This window comes from Tarenaya hassleriana, unplaced genomic scaffold, assembly GCF_000463585.1.
Source record: "Tarenaya hassleriana unplaced genomic scaffold, ASM46358v1 Cleome18, whole genome shotgun sequence".
Classification (NCBI taxonomy): domain Eukaryota; kingdom Viridiplantae; phylum Streptophyta; class Magnoliopsida; order Brassicales; family Cleomaceae; genus Tarenaya; species Tarenaya hassleriana.
Window position 1 is genome coordinate 1,609,466 of NW_010965216.1, and position 21,120 is coordinate 1,630,585.

The following is a 21,120-nucleotide window of genomic DNA, read 5'->3' on the forward strand; positions in this document are numbered from 1 at the left end:
TGAACCGGTTTCGATTCAGCAGGGCTCGGGTTTTTTCGAGAATCATCTGTCTCATGATCACAGGTTCTCTGCAAAATGGGGTATGTACATGTGGAGAAGAAATGGGTTTTCCCTCTCGTGATCACATCCCTCCTCTGCGTTTTCCTCTTCGCGACTTCCTTCAACGTCGGTCTCGTCTCTTCCCTCCGGACAATCAACGGGATCTTCGCCATCATTCCCTCTCGCCTCTCCGCAAATCAGACAAGACCGGACTTTGCAGAGTCCAAACTCACGACGGCTTCGCCCCATCATGATCGAGAAGAAGAAGAAGACAGACTTCCTCGGTTCGCTTACTTGGTGTCTGGATCTAAAGGGGATCTAGACAAGCTTTGGAGGACACTTAGAGCACTGTACCATCCAAGGAACCAGTATGTTGTCCACTTGGATCTTGAATCCTCGGTGGAGGAAAGGCTCGAGCTTTCTTCCCGGATTCTTAAGGATTCGATGTATAGTAAGATGGGGAATGTCTTTATGATAACAAAGGCTAATCTTGTTACTTATCGAGGACCGACAATGGTGGCAAATACCCTTCACGCCTGCGCGATTCTCCTTAAGCGAAGCTCGGATTGGGATTGGTTTATCAATCTCAGTGCTTCGGATTATCCTCTTGTGACCCAAGATGGTAAGCGAGCAAGCATATCTATCTTTCATCTGTTCTCAGTTTTCGTATTCTGGTATTGATTTGATTCTGGTTCTGTATGGTGATGTTTCGATTTGAAGATCTGATTGATACGTTTTCGACTTTGGACCGGAACCTCAACTTCATCGAACACACGAGCGAGCTCGGCTGGAAAGAGTGAGTCTTTTCTTCTCTTCTTGTTCTAACTGTTGAGTTCGTTCTTCTTGGAGATTTTTCTTTAGCTGTTTTTCCTTTCGTTCTGTAAGGGAGAAGCGAGCAATGCCGCTGATGATCGATCCCGGGCTGTACATGTTGAACAAGTCCGACATTTTCTGGGTCTCGCCTCGTCGGAGTTTGCCAACCGCGTTTAAGTTATTCACAGGTCAATGTCTATTTTGAAGTAGAATTCGATTTCTTTTCTATCCAGAATGTCATCGTTCTTGAAAACTATCTGAAACCGATGAGAAACAATCCATTGTACCGATTTTCGGGTTTATTTGTCTAGCCCTGGTTTAGGTTACGAAGTTGTTCCGTTCCACTGGTCGATGTCTTACAGTAGGGGTGGGCCTTTTTTACCCGAAACCCGAGGACCAGTTGGTATCTGTCTCGTGGGTATGCGGAATGTGGGTCAGACGAGATTGTCGAGGAGGAGCTCGGGTGGGATGGTGCTGGAAATCCCAACCTCGGGTTCGGGTGCGAGTTCTGCGAACCGAGACATTGGTTACCTAAGCTGTGTTAGGGTTTGAAATCGAGGTCGTGAGTGTGAGATGGTGTTTCTGTCTTTCCGCTTTTTTAATCAGATTAGGTTTCGATATAACTCAGAGGCCAAGGGTGATTTCACCGTCTCGTGCCTGGCTCCCCTCGGACCAGGTAAGCCTCGAGACTTAGATCGAGTCATCCCCTCCCTCTCGTCTTGAGTCCTTCGTCTTGCCGGTCATCTCGACTCAACAGTCGGCCTCTGTCACTCACCCTGTCGACCGGGGAACCGCGGTATCTGATCCGCCGCCCAACTCGCAGGTACTCGACCACCGTGATACCGAGATCGAGTACTCTTGACTCTGAAACCCGAGGGGTTGAGGCCGAGGCCGAGGCCGGATACCCGAAAATATTGGGTACCCATCCATACCCGCCCCTAGGTTACAGACATCAAACCGAAATGTTGGTAAATTTCAGCTTATGACAGACAAATTATTATCGTTAGCTAAAGGCATTTGTTCGTCCGCTGTTGCAGGATCGGCTTGGATGGTTCTGTCGCGCTCGTTCGTGGAGTACTGCATATGGGGATGGGACAACTTACCCCGAACCCTCCTCATGTACTACACCAACTTCGTTTCGTCGCCCGAGGGTTACTTCCAGACCGTCATTTGCAATGTTCCCGAGTTCTCGAAAACCGCAGTGAACCACGACCTCCATTACATCTCATGGGACAACCCGCCGAAGCAGCATCCTCATGTATTGTCCCTCAATGACACCGGAAAGATGATTTCAAGTGGCGCTGCTTTCGCACGGAAGTTCAGGCAGGACAACGAGGTTTTGGATACGATCGATAGGGAACTGCTTAGACGGAAGGGCAAGCGAGGAGGGTTCACTCCTGGTGGGTGGTGCTCCGGGAAACCAAAGTGCTCGAAAGTTGGCAATGTCGGTAAGATTAAGCCGAGCCAGAGGTCGCAGAGGCTTCGGGAGCTCGTCGGTAGGTTAGTTTCCGAGGCTAAATCGGGTAATACTCAGTGTAAATAAGATAAGAATGGATCGATCCATTCGGGGAAACTGTCTTTTACGGTTACGGTTGGAGAACACCGGTGTAGAGTATCTGAAACAGTGTGGTGGCCGGTGATCGGAAATCGGAGAGGCGAAGAATAGAGACTGAGACTGTCCTTTTGATTGAAGGGTCAGTCTCCTTTGAGAGAGGCTTAGGATAAATATTCAAGACAGGGAATTTCGTTTTGTCTTGTCTTGTCTGAGCAGAAGTATCATCATTTCTGGTTATGTGATCTCGTAACGATGAGAGATGCCTTGCTTTCCACGTTATACCAGAATAGGGTTTTGTATTTTTCCACATTTGACGCATAGCAATCTTATAATATAACCATATTAAAGGGTCAGAATCTTGGAAAACGCAAACGCTCTCCCCCACACGTTTGCGTTCCGGGTGGTGCGTTAACTTCCCTCTCAAACGCGAACGTTTTTGAGTTCTGAACGATTTTGTTTCCGACACCCAAAAAACGAAAACCAAATTCGAAGACTGTCCTCTCGAACAGACCGAAGATATGAACTGAAAAGTGTCGCTGTCAACCACTTCAAGCCCCGACAATTGATCTGTGTGTTCTGAACATGAACCACAGTACTGGCATCGTCAATGCCTTGTGGTGCACGTAAACCTGCATTAAACCAGAAGCCCATTGACAATGGCGATCTGGGTTTTCTTGAAACGTTTTGTATGAAGAATTACTTACCTCGTTAGTGTCCGATCCCGTGGCTATATATATATACACCCATTTGATTTGATACTGATAATCCTACAAAGTTCTGGATTGCAAACACGATGTTTCAGATTCAGACATGAAATGATACCGAAAGAGCAACTCATTGTTCTGCTACGTTAACATTAGGGTGGCCCATGAACGAGTGAAGAGGAGTTTCGTTAAACCCAGAAGCAGCCATGGAAAGGTCCCAGAGCTTCAGAGAGTTATCGGTGGATGACAAGAGAGACGAGGTCGAAGAATCGAGAAACCTGACATAACTCACTGTACTGTCGTCTTCAACCATCGTGGGAAGGGGAATTCGGGATTCGTAACTCGTACCAATACACTTTGTGATCTGCTGAACTAAACGCTAAGGCCGTCCAGAATCCAACGGGAAATGGACGCAACTGGCTTTTGTCTTGATGGTTCCGATACTCATCCCCTGAAACTGCGAAAACAGAACTCACCATTCAAGACAAGAACCAAGATATGATATTACGTGCCCGAGAAATTCGGTATATATGTGAAAAAAGGTACGTTTTGTTGTAGTTTTCAATAGCCGACATCTCAAATTAGAATTGCCTGATTGACACTCCATCGCTTGACAGTTCCATCATCGCTCCCACTGGCCAGCAATGTCAGGTCTGCTGGTGAAATGTGTATGGACCAGACCCGTTTCTCGTGTCCCTCATTTACGTAAGGTACTGGCTCCTTTAAACACCCCATTTCTCAGGGAAAAAAACATTCGCCAACTGGTTTCAGACACATATAACTCTGTCACCGATGATGGATACCGATCTAACTGAATTGACCTGAACTACACCTTCAAAGTTACTCCGAACTACTAGGCTTTTTGTGTAGGGATTCCAACATATTCCGCTTAGCTTTGACCGGCTTACCAATTCCGCCACCAGACAATGAAGGTCTTCAAGATCAGTTGCTGCTGTATGACATCTTCAATGCCATATGAAAGAAGGAAACCCGTGTCCTGCAATTCTCCCGCTGCTTCTCGTTTTCTTTGTTGAATCAGTAACAAGAACTCAAGCAGTAACTCCTGTTCCTCGATCCCGTTCGGAAGCTCTATTGCTGTGTCCCGTTCTTCCAAATCTTCTCTTGGTTCGTTAAGAAACTCGCTAGATCTGGAGCAAACACCGTCAGTGAGAGAAAGGAGAGAATCTTCAGGGCCAGAAAGCATCGATCAACTCCACAGGACCAACCAGAGCACAAAAACTAAGATTGATTACAGCAATGCATAAATGGAGAACACCAAGGAAAAGGGTTTTGGTAAACCGAGGAAACTTTACCTAACTCTTGGTCGACAACTTGAACGGGATGCAATAACCCCAAGTCCACAACCAGAAGGAAGCTTCTTTCGGCCATTTGAGCAATAAGTGAGTCAGAAGAACTCGATGTCTCAAGCTAGACATAGTCCTCCACTTCTCTTCTCTTGAGAAAGAAACCAGGCAGAACTAACGTTCATCTAAATCGTTTTCCAAGAAAGTAAACAGAGCGAAAGTTAACACTGCAATTCTTATCAGAGACCTCGTAAAGAAGAATCCCGAGGTGGTAAATATCTGAGGCACATGAACTGGGAGAGGATATATCCTCTTCAGGGCTCGTATAATATCTCGTTTCCTCGACCAATATCCGCTTCATCGGGAAAGATTGCTTCTTTTCTTCTTCTAGCAATAATATTCAGGCCCAATTGAAAATCCTATAATCGAGCTACCAATAGCAAACTCTGACGATTTCACACGTCTTCCGAGGAATCAGACACAGAATCCAAACAGGAGGCGGATTCGATGAGCCAAACATGTTACAACCTCCACAGTTTGTCTGAAAATGCGCATTCAAGCACATCCACGGGATCGTTCAGGTTTATCAAACCGACCTCTCAAGCTAACGTCATCGCATTCCAAGTTTCTGAAAAACTGGCGAATCCCCGACCATCGTCACAAGATTTATGTGTAACTAGTAGGAAGAACGTTTCTGACATAATCAACATGAGACGAAGATTTATCAAACTCCTACCTGATCAGGTGAACAAGTGAAGGAGGGATTGAAGTCAGTGTTGCTGTCTGAAACCCTAGAATGAGATTCTGATGAACCCTCCTCCATTAAAATCATCCAACAAAAGCACACCCAACTAACCGATGATGATTCCTCCGGATTCCCCTTCTCTCGCCGGAGAAGCCGCAGCCGCGAAATCACCCACCGTATCCGGAAAGATACTGCAGAAGAAGAAGAAGAAGAAGAAGAAGAAGAAGAAGAAGAAGAAGAAGAAGAAGAAGAAGAAGAAGAAGAAGAAGAAGAAGAAGAAGAAGAAGAAGAAGAAGAAGAAGAAGAAGAAGAAGAAGAAGAAGAAGAATGAAAATTAGGGTTTTAGAGAAGAGGAAAACCGTAGCTCAGTCCCGATAACCGGCGATTTCATCACAGAGAGAGAATGAGTTTCCTTTTTTCTCACCCAAAAGAAAGAACAAGAAAATGGCAGCAACCGGCGATTTCAATTTTCCGGCGATAAGAGATTTGAGATTTGAATTTCATTTTTCCGTTGGGAAGAGATTTGAATTTCGTCAAGAGAGAAAAGGAAAAAATGTAGAGAGAGAAGTTTGTTCATAGCATATAAAGGCATGAACAGTAGGCAACCAAGCCCATTCTCTCTCACTGTTCATCTCTCGCTCCCGCTCCCTCCATCTCTCTCTCTCTCTCTCTCTCTCGATCACTGTCGCTGTTCTTCTCTCGCGCGCTCTCTCTCTCTCTGTCGAACACCGTCACCTTCGTCTCTCGCTGTCGCTCGAACACTTCCACTGTTCCTCTCTCTCGTCTGATAATTTGGAGATGGGAGGGACCAAGAGGAAGATTCCCATGGAGCGAATCGAGAAGAAGGAGAGCAGATCAGTCGCATTCTCCAAGAGACGGGAAGGGCTGTACCGGAAAGCCTCCGAGCTCTGCCGTCTCTGCGATGCCCACATCGCCATTTTAGTCACTCCTCCTTCCGCCAACTCCAACGTCTCCTTCTACTCCTTCGGCCACTCCTCCGTCGACGATGTCGTCGATGCCTTCCTCCACAACCGACCTCCGACATCGTCCCATGATCACGCCTTGTCCAAGAACAGGGATCGCTTGGCGGGAAAGAAACCCAGTTCGGGACTAGGGTTTCGCTGGGAGGAGGATGGGTTCGAGGAAACGGCTAACACGCGGGATTTAGAGGTCGCCATCGACGAGATCTCCGAGCTCATGAACATTGTGAAACGCCGACTGGACGACAAGATGAACGAGACACCTCGCCTCGCGGAGACGACGAATCTTGCAGAGCCATCGGTTCTGGGTTTGGAAAGCGACGGCGGAAAGCGCGATGATTCTCTTGTCGGAAACCTTGCGCCGCAAGTTTCAGACCAACCCATAATGGCGATTTCTGACATCGGTTTCGAGGAATTGGGAGAAGGACCAACGATGGAAGGAGTTGTTCCGCTCTCTCACAAAGAGTTCCAAGATATCATAGATAACTTCAATTTTGACGATATTGCCCCTGACTTCTGCTTTTGATTTTTGTATGTAAGAAATTGGATTCGTTGCAATAACCCACTTTTGTAAATGTATGGATAATGGATTCTTCAGCTTTGTGAAAACAATCTAACTCTCTTTTTTTTTTCCCATAAGTTTAGAACTTTGTCGTAAAGATAAATAAAAATCAGACAAAATCTTCATTACAAATAAGGCGGGAAAAAAAAAAGGAAAATGGTTACTCTCTTTATCATCACCATCTTAAATCAACAAATGCATATCGATGCATCAGAATGCAAGCCCTTCTCTGAAAATTTCCCAGAAACCGACCCGGTTTCCGCTTCGACCTTTATCTTTAACCACAATTCTACCGGTCCGAGGTGAGTAGGGATTGGTCAGAGGATAGTTTCATCTGCCTGAAGCTTTCTGACTCTGGCCTTATCGACCCGAGCCCTTCTTACAGCTTCTCAGCATATCTGTTCCATGTTGCCTGAAGGAACCACAAATGGCCCTGAATAGTGAATCTCGTGGCCTGTCGATCCATATCCGAGCTGAAACGTTATCACAACGAGGGAAAGTATCAATATCAAGAACCGCGGTAAACTTCTCTCATCTATCTTCCAAGAATCCGTAATCATCCCTCCCGTATAACTCCAATTGTTTCACGCGAAGGGAATATGTAATGAAACTAAAGTCGAAAAGAAACTTGCAAGAATCGGAAGCAACTCCATCAGGATGTAAAAGATGATTGATCCAAAGCTAATTCCGGAAAATGTAAAAGCATTTAAAGAATAACAAATCCGATGAGAATTTTACCTGCGTTGACACGGCTAATTCTGCATTGGCATCGAGAGGTGGAACTTGAGATTCCTTCATTCCTCTTCTTTCTTGGTGTTTATGGTCCTTGTTTCCTGCTGCCCCTTGCCTATCAATCACAGAGATGAATACGTTAATAAACTCAGAAGCCTTTCAAATTATTGTTTCCCCTCAAAACTGGAAACAAAACCAGATAAATTCGGATATACACCTTCTAGCTTCCTCATCATCTCGCATTCTTGCATCGAGCTCTTTGCAGGGAGGATATTTAGTCAAGCTTGAAGGGTCACATGGAAAGGGTTTAGATGCGACGAACTATAGAACAAAAAAAAAGAAGATATTTTTAAGTTAGGAAAGATTTGACCAGGAGGCAGCCAAAATCAGTACGGAACTCGCAATCATATACCTCACTCTGGAGGGCAGAGGCAGCGGTTCCACGATCATCGGGAATGTCAGAAAGAAGTGTTTTGACAAGGGCTAAAGCTGGCTCGGGAAACTCCTTAAATGTTTCGGCCACAACACGTCGATATGGTTGTTGAGGCTTGAAAATTGTAGCACGAGGCAAATTTGATTTGCTCCAGTAGTCATCGGAAGGCGAGCCACATTCTTGAAGATTTTTTGCAACTGTTCCACCACTGTTCTTCCGGGCATCCTGCATATAGTTCAGCAAGCATGCAACCTGTACTCCATAAATCTACTGCAGCACCACAGTGAGTTGCTCCGAGCAAAAGTTTGGGTGGTTGGTACTAAAGAGTAACCACATGGCTTGTCAAAGGCTGAGTTTGATCAGGATCGAAAAAACTAGCCAGGCCAAAGTCAATCTTTAGATCTGCTCGAGAACATCTTTTCTAAGCGCCTTCACATTTTCCTACTAAAGTAGCACATGATTATTCTAGACCAATAGAAACAAACACAGGTACAGATATTCTTTTGTCATGGAAAGAGATACACATCAGGAACAGAAAGATGACTACAGAAACAGGGCAAGTGCATTTATTTATGCTAGAAAATTCACAGGACAGGATAAAGTTTCACATGGGGGATCATTCTATGCAATCTACGGGAACATAAAAAATTAAGAATACCAGAAAGAGAAAGATGACAGAAATACGACACGTTTGGGATATCCGGAGATGTGGAGGAATTGATACTCAAATTTATAATCCACCAACAGTTCCTGCATTTATGATTAGATATGGCCGTATTTCTTGAACTGAAGCATATGTCACTAAGTGTGCCCACATTATGGACTCCTTAAAAGAATCGAACTAATCACGGACGATACAAGAAAGCTACGAGTCTGAAAGGCAGTTCCGATGCAAAATTCCACAGAAACAGAACATATCGCCATAAATGTTAAACTTAAATTACTTAATTAATCAAACGAACGAATCATCAGTCATGGTTAAGAACACGCCAGAAAAGAAAAACATTGCAGAATTCTTGGAGTTACAAAGTTCCATATTAAGGACAAGAGAACCAAATGCATACCTAGTTTTGAATCCTTCCTGGACAAACTACATTGATGAACAAGTCTCTATATGTTCCGCAGAACCGAATCCATGGCATTCCTCTCGGAGATCTGCAATACCATATTCAGATAGGCCAAAACCAATTAATCAGACCGTATCAATGCAAAACTTAGAAACTCTTACTGATGCAAACTTGTGATCATATGAACATCTCCGAAGGAATCAGAATGGGTTTTATAACAAGCAAGCATCGCCATTCAACTGGGAGGAACAACTTTGTTACGATCAACGCGAACATTTACAAAATGAATTGAACTCACGGTAGTTTATTGCCTTCTACTGGCTCGAATTTTCCGACCAGAGGCAAGGCTTCCGCTTGCAGGGCTGCAGAGATCGCCATTATAACCGCTCCCACAAACTACGATACGTGAGCACGTATGGAGAACGAGTGCGAGAGAAAAGAGAGAATAACAGTACCAAAGAAGAAGAAGACGGCGGAGATGGGAAGGTTCACGGCCTGAGCCCTAAGATCTTTCATGGCGGCGTCGGACAGACCATAGCCACGGCGATTTCGTCTCCTGAGATTTCCACGTGAAAATTGAAATCAAAGGGCACGAGAGACGGAGTGGGAAAATGGGTTATTTGTTTATGAGCCTTATTGTATATGGGCCCAGTACACTCATTTCAGGCCATTAGCCCTTTTATAATTCTTCGTATCCTTTCCACCTTAACATGAGAAATGGGCCTACTGCACTTATCGTGGCCCACAAGAAATACTTAATGCGCAGTCCTTTATGCCATGTGCCCGAAGACGAAAAGCTTCCCATCTTTTTTCCACTGGCATTACTTCCGGTCCAGGCAGAAGGTTTCAAACATTGTTCAACTGATAAAAGATTGTAAATTATACGCATAGGACCACTCTTTTTCTCTTGTTTTGATTGTTCATCAACGTTACATTTTTGTTTCTAATTTTAGTAACTTGGAACAAATACATTAAATTCTTGTCAATCTCTAGAACCTAACTGAGACAAAATCTGATATTTTTGTCAGATGAATTCGTACAAAATTCGGGTTAAAATTGAAATCTCTATTTTAAACTAACGTCGAAAAGAAACTTACAAGAATCAGATCTTTCTTCTTGTTGCTTCTTCCCCTCATCCCTCTGGTTAGGTTCTGTAGAAATTTCGGCGGTCTCCTTTGATCCCGAGAGATGAGTCTCTTGTTGTGAAGGCATCACTGAATAATCAGATGTGATCGAAGCTTTGTGGGGATCGTCGTAGTTTCAGCTACCCTTAGTTGAAGCAGATCCACGAGCCACCAGAGGACCTGAATGAGATGAAGCCCATTTATGGGGAAGGCCCCGATGATCTGCATTAGGTTCCAGGACTTGTGACTCCCTTGGTGGATCGATAAGGAAGCCGGAAGCAACTTCTTTAGGGAGGATATTTAGTCAAGCTTGAAGGGTCACATGGAAAGGGTTTAGTTGTGAAGAACTACACAACAAAAAAAAAAAAGAATATATTTTCAAGTTAGGGAAGATTTGACCCTAAATCAGCACAGAACTCGCAATCATATACCTCGCTCTGGAGGGCAGAGGCAACATTTCCACGACCATGGAGATTGGCAGAAAGAAGTGTTTCGAGAAGGGTTAAAGCCGGGTCGGGAAACTCCTTAAATGTCTCGGTCACAACACGTCGATATGGCTGAAAATTGTAGCATGAGGCAGCTATGATTTTCTCCAGCAGTCATCGGAAGGCGAGCCACACATAGCTTGAAGATTTTGTGCTACTGTTCCACCTGCGAAAACACACATGGGTTCAGAGAAAGACTACTAATCACCTCAAAGAATCACACAGTCAACAGAAATATAAAACTTTGAAAATAAAACAAGAAATTCAAAGCAAGAATTGCTCAGATGATGAACAAAGAGAACATTTTTTCATATCAAGGGACTCTAACCTACCGGGCACCTGCATATAGTTCAGCAAGAATGCAGCCTGTACTCCATAAATCTACTACAGCACCATTGTGAGTTGCTCCGAGCAAAAGTTCGGGTGGTCGGGACCAAAGAGTAACCACACGGCTTGTCAAAGGCAGAGTTTAACGAGGATCGAAGAAACAAGCCAGACCAAAGTCAGCAATCTTTAGAACTCCATTATTATCTATAAGAAGGTTGGAGTCCTTTATGTCCCCATGCAATACACCAAGGGAGTGCCAATGATCAAGGCCATGTAAAAGTTGCTGCATGTAACATTTGACCTGCACAAGAACAGATCAAAACAAAAGAGAAAAAAAACAAAACCAAGCCTCAGAGATTTGCTGTGATAAGGCAGCAAGGTAGAGCTAGGTCAAGAAACATGTTAAGTACGCTTGCGTTCTGGGCAATGTTTTCACTGTTGGCGGACATTGTACACTCGGTGACTTGGGCGACAAGGAACAATTGGAAGACAAACATTCTCAGCAACAACCCAATGAAATACATGAAGCAAATCAATCATCCACGTCACCTTACTCCAAAACAGGAAATTCCCAAGACTGAAGATCAACGTAATTGACATCTTTCCATTTGTTAATTACGACATATTTCTTTTCCATATTTAATTGTAAATAGCCGTTCAATATTTTTGTGTATATATGCTCTGTACAAAAACAGAAGAGAAGATACACGAGAGAATGTTCTTTTTCAGAAACTTGTTTCTAACCCTAAAATCTTTTTGTCCAGTTTGAGTGCAAGATCAATTCCTCCTCTTGTTCTCATCACTTTACAAACTGAAATACCATAGAATTCTACATGGTATCAGAGCATTAAGGTCCTTGACCCCTCTGTGTTTTTTTTTTTTTTTTTTTCAAACCACCATCAATGGATTCTCAAAGCAAACTCATTCCAATCACTTTAACCGGTGAAAACTTCTTTTATTGGAAGAAAGCGGCAATTGCAGCCCTCAATAGCAAGGGCTTATGGGAGCATGTCTCCACCGAAAAACGGTTTTCTCCCCCGCAAGAGGCGGCCATTGAAGGGGAAACACCGACACACGTTCAACAACGGCTTCAACGTGACAAACAGATCGAGTTGGAATTCAACAAATGGAAGCAGAATGATAGCCAAGCTTTGGTGATTTTACAGGGTTCCTTGGACCATCACCTGCTGCAGACTTTTATCTCCCATGACACAACAAAGTCCTTATGGGAAGCCCTCACCAATGTCTACGGTAACATATCCAATGTAAGCCGTATTTTTGAATTGAAAAGACGTTTGTTTCATCTTCAACAGACGGATCAACCCTTTAACAAGATCCAAGGAGAATTTTGTGCTTTATGGGCGGAGTTGGAGGAGATTCGACCAACATCCACTGATCCAAAGACAATATTGGAGAGAGCCGACGAAGACAAAGTGTTTTCGATTCTCTCGACACTTAACCCCTCGTTTAATGATCTTATTTATCATGTCTTGCGTCAAACAAAGCTCCCGACGTTTGATGAACTATGTATGATGATCAAGAGAGAAGAAGGTGGCCGGAATTACTTCACCGGACCCATGGAACTCGCTCACTACACACACAAGGCTGGAGGACAATCGACTATTTCAAAAGACCGTAAGCAATTTTTTTGTGACCATTGTAAACGACAGGGCCATACACGAGACCGTTGTTGGGTGCTTAATCCACATTTGAAGCCTTCTCGGTACAAGGAACCACCTCGTCGAGGTTCGGCAATGACGGCTTCTCATGATCAGCCTACTCCGGAGGCTACAATAAACCTCACATCCGACGAGTTGAAGGGCCTCAAACAACTCCTTCAATCTCTCAACAAGGATACCGGTAACCTTTCTAAACACTCTTCCATTATTATAGATTCGGGTGCTACAACACATATGTTTTGTGATCCCACTTGGTTTGCACATATATATCCCAGTCATGGAGTCGTCTCGGTCGCTAATGGTAAGACCGTACCAATAAAAGGCTATGGTAAAATCAAACTTTTTAACAAGGAGATTACATGCCTTTTTATTCCTGAATTCCATGCCAATCTTCTCTCTATTCCAAAACTTGTTGAAGAAACTTCTTGTCGTGTTATATTTGATGCTAACGGCGTCTCTTTTCAGGATACTAGCTCGGACCATTTCTTTGGCCAAGGCACTCGCAAAGGCTCTCTTTATTACCTAGATGCTTCTCATTCAAGTTACTTATCTATTTCGCCTAGTGTGTGGCATGCTCGGTTAGGACATCCACATACTAAGGTTTTCCGTTTATTAATTCCCCATGTTAAGACATTTGATTCTAATTGTGAGGCTTGTACGTTGGGAAAACATTGTCGAACGGTTTTTCGACATTCTTCTACTTTTTATGATAATATCTTTGATTTGGTTCACTCGGATGTATGGACCGCTCCTTATTATTCGCGTGACAATTACAAATATTTCGTGACATTTATTGATGAGAAATCCAAATATACTTGGATAACTCCTTTAAAAAATAAAAGTGATGTTTTTTGTGCTACTAAACATTTTCTTGCTTATGTAGCTAATCAATTCAATGTCAAAGTAAAATGCTTAAGAACAGACAATGGTGGTGAATATATGAGCTTCCGCTTCCAAGACCTTCTTCTCAATCAAGGTATCATTCATCAAAGATCCTGTCCGAACACTCCTCAACAAAACGGTGTAGCCGAGAGAAAGAATCGTCACTTAATGGAGGTAGCTCGAACACTACTATTTCATCGAAATGTACCAAAGAAATTTTGGTGTGACGCGGTGAAAGTTGCGTGCTACCTAATCAATCGCCTTCCCACGCAAGCTCTTGGTGATAAATCTCCTTTCGAGGTAATTTTCAATCGTCGTGACTCTCTTGATCATTTACGCGTTTTTGGTAGCGTTTGTTTTTCTCACCTTGATGAAGGCCAAAGAACTAAATTAGACCCGAGGAGTGTGCGATGTGTATTCATTGGATACCCGGTCAACCAAAAAGGGTATCTTTGTTATCATCCTCCTAGTAGACGCACTTTCACTTCTCGCGACGTTCGGTTTATTGAAGAGATTGGTTATTTCGAAGACAAGGATTGGTCTTCTTTGGAGTCCCTTGCTGCTCAAGGCACCGACAATAATGAAGATTCTATTTCGCACCTCCATGCAACACTCCACCGTTTGGGTATACAAACCCCAACATCCACTTTACAATCCACGTCAGATGAGCCCACTCACCTCCATGCAGATGGTATTCCTCCCTCTTCATTGTCTCCTTTGTCTATTATTTTATCTTCTCACAATGCAGGTTCTACACATGATGAAGAAACACATTCTGAGCTACATGTGTCTCCTGAGGGGGAACCTCCATCTCTGACAGAAGGACCGTCTTCTCCAGCACACCTTGAGCCTGGTGTTACCTCAGGCCCACCCACTACGCAGTCGAACATGGAGGAAATATGTACAGACTCGTTCGTTCCTCATCTGCCTGCTGATCCCAATCACATGCAGAACGTAATCTTGCATGAACAGCCTATTTCGGTCTTGCCTACTCAAACTCCACATCTTCGGAGAAGCAAGCGTGACCGTCGTCCAACATGGAAAGTGAAGGACCAAATGCATGGCTCAAACAACGTGATTGCATATCCCATCGATACGTACTCATCTCTTGGTCATTTTCCCGCTAATGAACGTACGTTTTTGAGTATTGTAGAACAGGGCATGGAACCGACCTCTTACACTCAAGCCAAGTCCGAACCACTATGGCAACGAGCTATGGAGGAAGAAATTTCGGCGCTTGAAAAGAACCGAACGTGGGATATCACGACACTACCGACAGGGAAGCAATTGGTGGGATGTAAATGGGTCTTTAAGATTAAGTACCTCAGCAATGGCACCATCGAACGATACAAAGCTCGTCTCGTTGCCAAAGGCTATACCCAAACCTATGGAGAAGACTACACTGAAACTTTTGCCCCGGTTGCAAAACTTCCTACGGTACGTGTTCTAATTTCCTTGGCTGTGAATCTTCAATGGCAATTATGGCAGATGGATGTCAAGAACGCCTTTTTACAAGGCGATCTGGACAAGGAAATATTTATGAAGCCACCTCCTGGTTACACTCGGACCAAACCGGGTGAAGTTTGCCGCCTTCGTAAGTCGATTTATGGTTTGAAACAATCACCTCGGGCATGGTACTACAAACTTTATCAAGCATTGATCGATCGTGGATTCAAACGAAGCGACTCCGATCACTCTCTTTTCACAATGACTGGTGTCTCAGGTATCATCATTCTTTTGGTATATGTTGATGACATTATCCTTTCAGGTAGTGACGTCGATGGAATAAAAGATACAAAGAAATATTTACAACAAGTATTTGATATTACTGATTTGGGTTTACTTAAATATTTTCTTGGAATCGAAGTAACTCGTACTACTAACGGTTTGTTTTTGTCTCAAAGAAAGTACATTCTTGATTTGTTACAAGATACAGGTAAACTTGGAGCAAAACCAGTGCGCACACCAATTGAAGAGCATTTCAAAGATCGAAAAGAGGGGGAACCTTTTCATGATCCAGAACAATATCGTCGCACAGTCGGTAAGTTAATTTATTTAACTATTACTCGTCCTGATATAAGCTTTGCGGTGCACCAGGTTAGCCAATGGATGCACGCCCCACAAATGGATCACTGGCATATGGTGGACCGCATCTTAAAGTATCTTAAAGGAACACCAAATAAAGGCATACGGATGGACAACAACCGGCACACTCGGATCGTGGCGTATTGCGATGCGGATTGGGCTGGCGATAGATTGGACCGGAAATCCACGACGGGATTTTGCACGTTCGTTGGCGGGAACCTTGTCACATGGCGGAGCAAGAAACAAACCGTGGTAGCACGTTCCAGCGCGGAGGCCGAATATCGCGCCATGGCCAACACTACAAGTGAAGTTGTTTGGCTACAACAACTCCTTCGTGACCTTGGAATCGAGCACACGCAACCCACTCCATTACACTGCGATAATCAAGCGGCTCTACATATTGCAGCCAACTCCGTCTTCCACGAACGTACAAAGCATATCGAGGTAGATTGCCACTTTGTTCGCGAGAAGATTACACGTGGGATTATAGCGCCTTTGTTTACAAGAAGCCAAGATCAACTCGCCGATGTCTTGACCAAGGCAACTAGCTCGTATGTGCTTACCCATTGTCTCTCCAAGATTGGTCTTGTCGAACTCGACACACCAATCTTGAGGGGGAATGTTGGCGGACATTGTACACTCGGTGACTTGGGCGACAAGGAACAATTGGAAGACAAACATTCTCAGCAACAACCCAATGAAATACATGAAGCAAATCAATCATCCACGTCACCTTACTCCAAAACAGGAAATTCCCAAGACTGAAGATCAACGTAATTGACATCTTTCCATTTGTTAATTACGACATATTTCTTTTCCATATTTAATTGTAAATAGCCGTTCAATATTTTTGTGTATATATGCTCTGTACAAAAACAGAAGAGAAGATACACGAGAGAATGTTCTTTTTCAGAAACTTGTTTCTAACCCTAAAATCTTTTTGTCCAGTTTGAGTGCAAGATCAATTCCTCCTCTTGTTCTCATCACTTTACAAACTGAAATACCATAGAATTCTACATTCACTTCCCTCTCAAACGCAAACACTCTTTTGGTGTGTGTTCCCTAAACTCTAATTCACAGTTGTTGTCAGAAAACAAGGTTTCAATTCTGAAAGAATTTGTTTCCTATACCCAAAAAAACAAAATCATTGTCAACCACTTCAAACTACAACACTGGATCTGTGTTTCGGAACACGAACGACAGTACTACCATCGGCAATACCTTGTGGTACACGCAAACCTGCTTTAAACCAGAAGTTCACTGGCAATGGCGATATGGGTTTCCTTGAAATGTTTTGAATGGAGAATTACTTCCCTCGTTAGTTTCCGACCCCGTGGGCTGTGGGTATGTATATACCAATCTGATACTTGTAATCCTACAAAGTTCTGGATTGCAGAAACGATGTTTCAGATTCAGACACGAAATGATACCGAAAGAGCAACTCATTGTTCTGTTACCTTAACATTGGGTGGCCCATGAATGAGTGAAGGGGAGTTTCGTTAAACCTAGAAGCAGCCATGGATAGATCTTCACAGCGGTAAATATCTGAAGCACATGAACTAGGAGAGGATATATCCTCTTCAGGGCTCATATAGCAGCTCGTTTCCTCGGCCAATATCCGCTTCATCGGGAAAGATTGCTTCTTTTCTTCTTCTAGCAATAATATTCAGGCCCAATTGAAAATCATATAATCGAGCTACCAATAGCAAACTGTGACGATAATTTCACCCATCTTCCGAGGAATCAGATACAGAATCCGAGCAGGAGGCGGATTCGATGAGCCAGACATGTTACAACCTCCACAGTTTGTCTGAAAATGCGCATTCAAGCACATCCACGGGATCGTTCAGGTTTATCAAACCGACCTCTCAAGCTAACGTCATCGCATTCCAAGTTTCTGAAAAACTGGCGAATCCCCAAGTCATCATCACAAGATTTATGTGTAACTAGTAGGAAGAACGTTTCTGACATAATCAACATGAGACGAAGATTTATCAAACTCCTACCTGATCAGGTGAACAAGTGAAGGAGGGATTGAAGTCAGTGTTGCTGTCTGAAACCCTAGAATGAGATTCTGATGAACCCTCCTCCATTAAAATCATCCACCAAAAGCACACCCAACTAACCGATGATGATTCCTCCGGATTCCCCATAACTTCCACCGCAACTATTTCGCAAGATACTGCAGAAGAAGAAGAAGAAGAAGAAGAAGAAGAAGAAGAAGAAGAAGAAGAAGAAGAAGAAGAAGAAGAAGAAGAAGAAGAAGAATGAAAATTAGGGTTTTAGAGAAGAGGAAAACCGTAGATCAGTCCCGATAACCGGCGATTTCATCACAGAGAGAGAATGAGTTTCCTTTTTTCTCACCCAAAAGAAAGAACAAGAAAATGGCAGCAACCGGCGATTTCAATTTTCCGGCGATAAGAGATTTGAGATTTGAATTTCATTTTTCCGTTGGGAAGAGATTTGAATTTCGTCAAGAGAGAAAAGGAAAAAATGTAGAGAGAGAAGTTTGTTCATAGCATATAAAGGCATGAACAGTAGGCAACCAAGCCCATTCTCTCTCACTGTTCATCTCTCGCTCCCGCTCCCTCCATCTCTCTCTCTCTCTCTCTCTCTCGATCACTGTCGCTGTTCTTCTCTCGCGCGCTCTCTCTCTCTCTGTCGAACACCGTCACCTTCGTCTCTCGCTGTCGCTCGAACACTTCCACTGTTCCTCTCTCTCGTCTGATAATTTGGAGATGGGAGGGACCAAGAGGAAGATTCCCATGGAGCGAATCGAGAAGAAGGAGAGCAGATCAGTCGCATTCTCCAAGAGACGGGAAGGGCTGTACCGGAAAGCCTCCGAGCTCTGCCGTCTCTGCGATGCCCACATCGCCATTTTAGTCACTCCTCCTTCCGCCAACTCCAACGTCTCCTTCTACTCCTTCGGCCACTCCTCCGTCGACGATGTCGTCGATGCCTTCCTCCACAACCGACCTCCGACATCGTCCCATGATCACGCCTTGTCCAAGAACAGGGATCGCTTGGCGGGAAAGAAACCCAGTTCGGGACTAGGGTTTCGCTGGGAGGAGGATGGGTTCGAGGAAACGGCTAACACGCGGGATTTAGAGGTCGCCATCGACGAGATCTCCGAGCTCATGAACATTGTGAAACGCCGACTGGACGACAAGATGAACGAGACACCTCGCCTCGCGGAGACGACGAATCTTGCAGAGCCATCGGTTCTGGGTTTGGAAAGCGACGGCGGAAAGCGCGATGATTCTCTTGTCGGAAACCTTGCGCCGCAAGTTTCAGACCAACCCATAATGGCGATTTCTGACATCGGTTTCGAGGAATTGGGAGAAGGACCAACGATGGAAGGAGTTGTTCCGCTCTCTCACAAAGAGTTCCAAGATATCATAGATAACTTCAATTTTGACGATATTGCCCCTGACTTCTGCTTTTGATTTTTGTATGTAAGAAATTGGATTCGTTGCAATAACCCACTTTTGTAAATGTATGGATAATGGATTCTTCAGCTTTGTGAAAACAATCTAACTCTCTTTTTTTTTTCCCATAAGTTTAGAACTTTGTCGTAAAGATAAATAAAAATCAGACAAAATCTTCATTACAAATAAGGCGGGAAAAAAAAAAGGAAAATGGTTACTCTCTTTATCATCACCATCTTAAATCAACAAATGCATATCGATGCATCAGAATGCAAGCCCTTCTCTGAAAATTTCCCAGAAACCGACCCGGTTTCCGCTTCGACCTTTATCTTTAACCACAATTCTACCGGTCCGAGGTGAGTAGGGATTGGTCAGAGGATAGTTTCATCTGCCTGAAGCTTTCTGACTCTGGCCTTATCGACCCGAGCCCTTCTTACAGCTTCTCAGCATATCTGTTCCATGTTGCCTGAAGGAACCACAAATGGCCCTGAATAGTGAATCTCGTGGCCTGTCGATCCATATCCGAGCTGAAACGTTATCACAACGAGGGAAAGTATCAATATCAAGAACCGCGGTAAACTTCTCTCATCTATCTTCCAAGAATCCGTAATCATCCCTCCCGTATAACTCCAATTGTTTCACGCGAAGGGAATATGTAATGAAACTAAAGTCGAAAAGAAACTTGCAAGAATCGGAAGCAACTCCATCAGGATGTAAAAGATGATTGATCCAAAGCTAATTCCGGAAAATGTAAAAGCATTTAAAGAATAACAAATCCGATGAGAATTTTACCTGCGTTGACACGGCTAATTCTGCATTGGCATCGAGAGGTGGAACTTGAGATTCCTTCATTCCTCTTCTTTCTTGGTGTTTATGGTCCTTGTTTCCTGCTGCCCCTTGCCTATCAATCACAGAGATGAATACGTTAATAAACTCAGAAGCCTTTCAAATTATTGTTTCCCCTCAAAACTGGAAACAAAACCAGATAAATTCGGATATACACCTTCTAGCTTCCTCATCATCTCGCATTCTTGCATCGAGCTCTTTGCAGGGAGGATATTTAGTCAAGCTTGAAGGGTCACATGGAAAGGGTTTAGATGCGACGAACTATAGAACAAAAAAAAAGAAGATATTTTTAAGTTAGGAAAGATTTGACCAGGAGGCAGCCAAAATCAGTACGGAACTCGCAATCATATACCTCACTCTGGAGGGCGAATTTCATTTTTCCGTTGGGAAGAGATTTGAATTTCGTCAAGAGAGAAAAGGAAAAAATGTAGAGAGAGAAGTTTGTTCATAGCATATAAAGGCATGAACAGTAGGCAACCAAGCCCATTCTCTCTCACTGTTCATCTCTCGCTCCCGCTCCCTCCATCTCTCTCTCTCTCTCTCTCGCACGTTGTACTCTCTCACTTGGTTTTCTGCCTCTTTGTGGTTCAGCTTCCTTCCCTGCTTCAGGTTTCATTTGACAGATTTTTCATCTTCATACAAATGAGACATCCAACTGTCAACAACCTCGTCAAAATTATCAACAAGCTCCACACCCTGTACCAGAGATGCTTCGGCCTCGTCTGGTACTAGATAGCTCGCAATGTCCTGAAATAAATAAAAAACCCGCTAAAAACCACTACATTTTTTCAACTTCCCTATAACTATTCCTTTTTTACCACTCTATTACTACATACATGTGTCCTGCCAATCTTTGTCAATCTTTGTTTTATCTCATACTTTCTTTTCGGGATAAAACATCTTCTGCACATCCGTGGACAGGTTGCTTGCACATTACCTTCCAACTTCACTTCACTATACCATCCGCCAGATCGAAGCTTAGGAATACATTCGAACGGTAACATCTGCAATATCAACCATAAGATCAACAAATTACAACCCAAACCTAATTCCTACACAAATTCAACTTCAAATCCAAACTCAAATTCAAAATTCTTACTTCTCTTTCACGGGAAGATTCCGAGCCTGTTGATGTCTCCCCCTCCGCCACCGACTGGGACTGCGTCTGGGTTCTTCCGGCGGCTGACCTCGACCGTGTTGAAACAACGGTTCCACTCGACGAAGCTCCTTGCATTCTCGTCGTTTCAGAGGTAATCACACTTGGGTTTTCGATTTGGATTTCCCCCTCACCGATTTCGCAACTCTCTCTCTCTCTCGGCGTTTTCTTTCT

General features: G+C 43.8%; 4 protein-coding genes and 1 long non-coding RNA gene across 10 annotated transcripts in view; 3 read left to right on the forward strand and 2 right to left on the reverse strand.

Moving 5' to 3' along the window:
- The window catches only part of LOC104810467 (beta-glucuronosyltransferase GlcAT14B), a 3,811-nt gene extending 1,125 nt beyond the window's left edge, over window positions 1-2,686 (forward strand). Inside the window, exons 3-6 of the mRNA XM_010536787.2 lie at window positions 1-661; window positions 760-835; window positions 925-1,040; window positions 1,890-2,686. The exon at window positions 1-661 is cut by the window's left edge and continues 1 nt beyond it. Of these exons, the coding sequence (XP_010535089.1) occupies window positions 76-661; window positions 760-835; window positions 925-1,040; window positions 1,890-2,395 (1,284 nt within the window). The 5' untranslated portion in view covers window positions 1-75 and the 3' untranslated portion in view covers window positions 2,396-2,686. The remainder of the gene's footprint in view (window positions 662-759; window positions 836-924; window positions 1,041-1,889) is intronic.
- A 2,769-nt stretch (window positions 2,687-5,455) lies between these two features.
- Window positions 5,456-6,666, forward strand: LOC104810603 (agamous-like MADS-box protein AGL97). The gene has a single exon (XM_010536949.1). It carries the CDS (start codon window positions 5,959-5,961, stop codon window positions 6,664-6,666), a length of 708 nt encoding a protein of 235 aa, XP_010535251.1. The 5' UTR covers window positions 5,456-5,958.
- A 185-nt stretch (window positions 6,667-6,851) lies between these two features.
- Window positions 6,852-9,521, reverse strand: LOC104810468 (probable serine/threonine-protein kinase At1g09600). 6 transcript variants are annotated; one of them, XR_002024055.1, is made up of 7 exons: window positions 9,390-9,521; window positions 9,233-9,296; window positions 8,932-9,022; window positions 7,847-8,092; window positions 7,652-7,755; window positions 7,441-7,549; window positions 6,852-7,175 (listed from the first exon to the last, which is right to left on the reverse strand). XR_002024055.1 is itself a non-coding variant. In XM_010536794.1 (7 exons), exons 4-7 carry the CDS (start codon window positions 8,096-8,098, stop codon window positions 7,092-7,094), a joined length of 549 nt encoding a protein of 182 aa, XP_010535096.1. In that variant the 5' UTR covers window positions 8,099-8,119; window positions 8,932-9,022; window positions 9,233-9,296; window positions 9,390-9,521; the 3' UTR covers window positions 6,852-7,091. The 6 variants fall into 6 exon arrangements, 5 of the variants coding, with proteins under 5 accessions (XP_010535096.1, XP_010535095.1, XP_010535093.1 ...); XM_010536794.1 differs by having other exon boundaries at window positions 7,847-8,119; XM_010536793.1 differs by having other exon boundaries at window positions 7,847-8,137.
- Window positions 9,522-17,834: 8,313 nt separating this feature from the next.
- LOC104810604 (agamous-like MADS-box protein AGL97) lies at window positions 17,835-18,962 on the forward strand. Its single transcript, XM_010536950.1, has one exon. It carries the CDS (start codon window positions 18,255-18,257, stop codon window positions 18,960-18,962), a length of 708 nt encoding a protein of 235 aa, XP_010535252.1. The 5' UTR covers window positions 17,835-18,254.
- A 185-nt stretch (window positions 18,963-19,147) lies between these two features.
- LOC104810470 lies at window positions 19,148-20,157 on the reverse strand. Its single transcript, XR_771303.1, has 4 exons — window positions 20,143-20,157; window positions 19,948-20,051; window positions 19,737-19,845; window positions 19,148-19,471 (listed from the first exon to the last, which is right to left on the reverse strand). It is a non-coding gene; the product is annotated as an uncharacterized LOC104810470 (long non-coding RNA).
- Window positions 20,158-21,120: the final 963 nt, after the last annotated feature.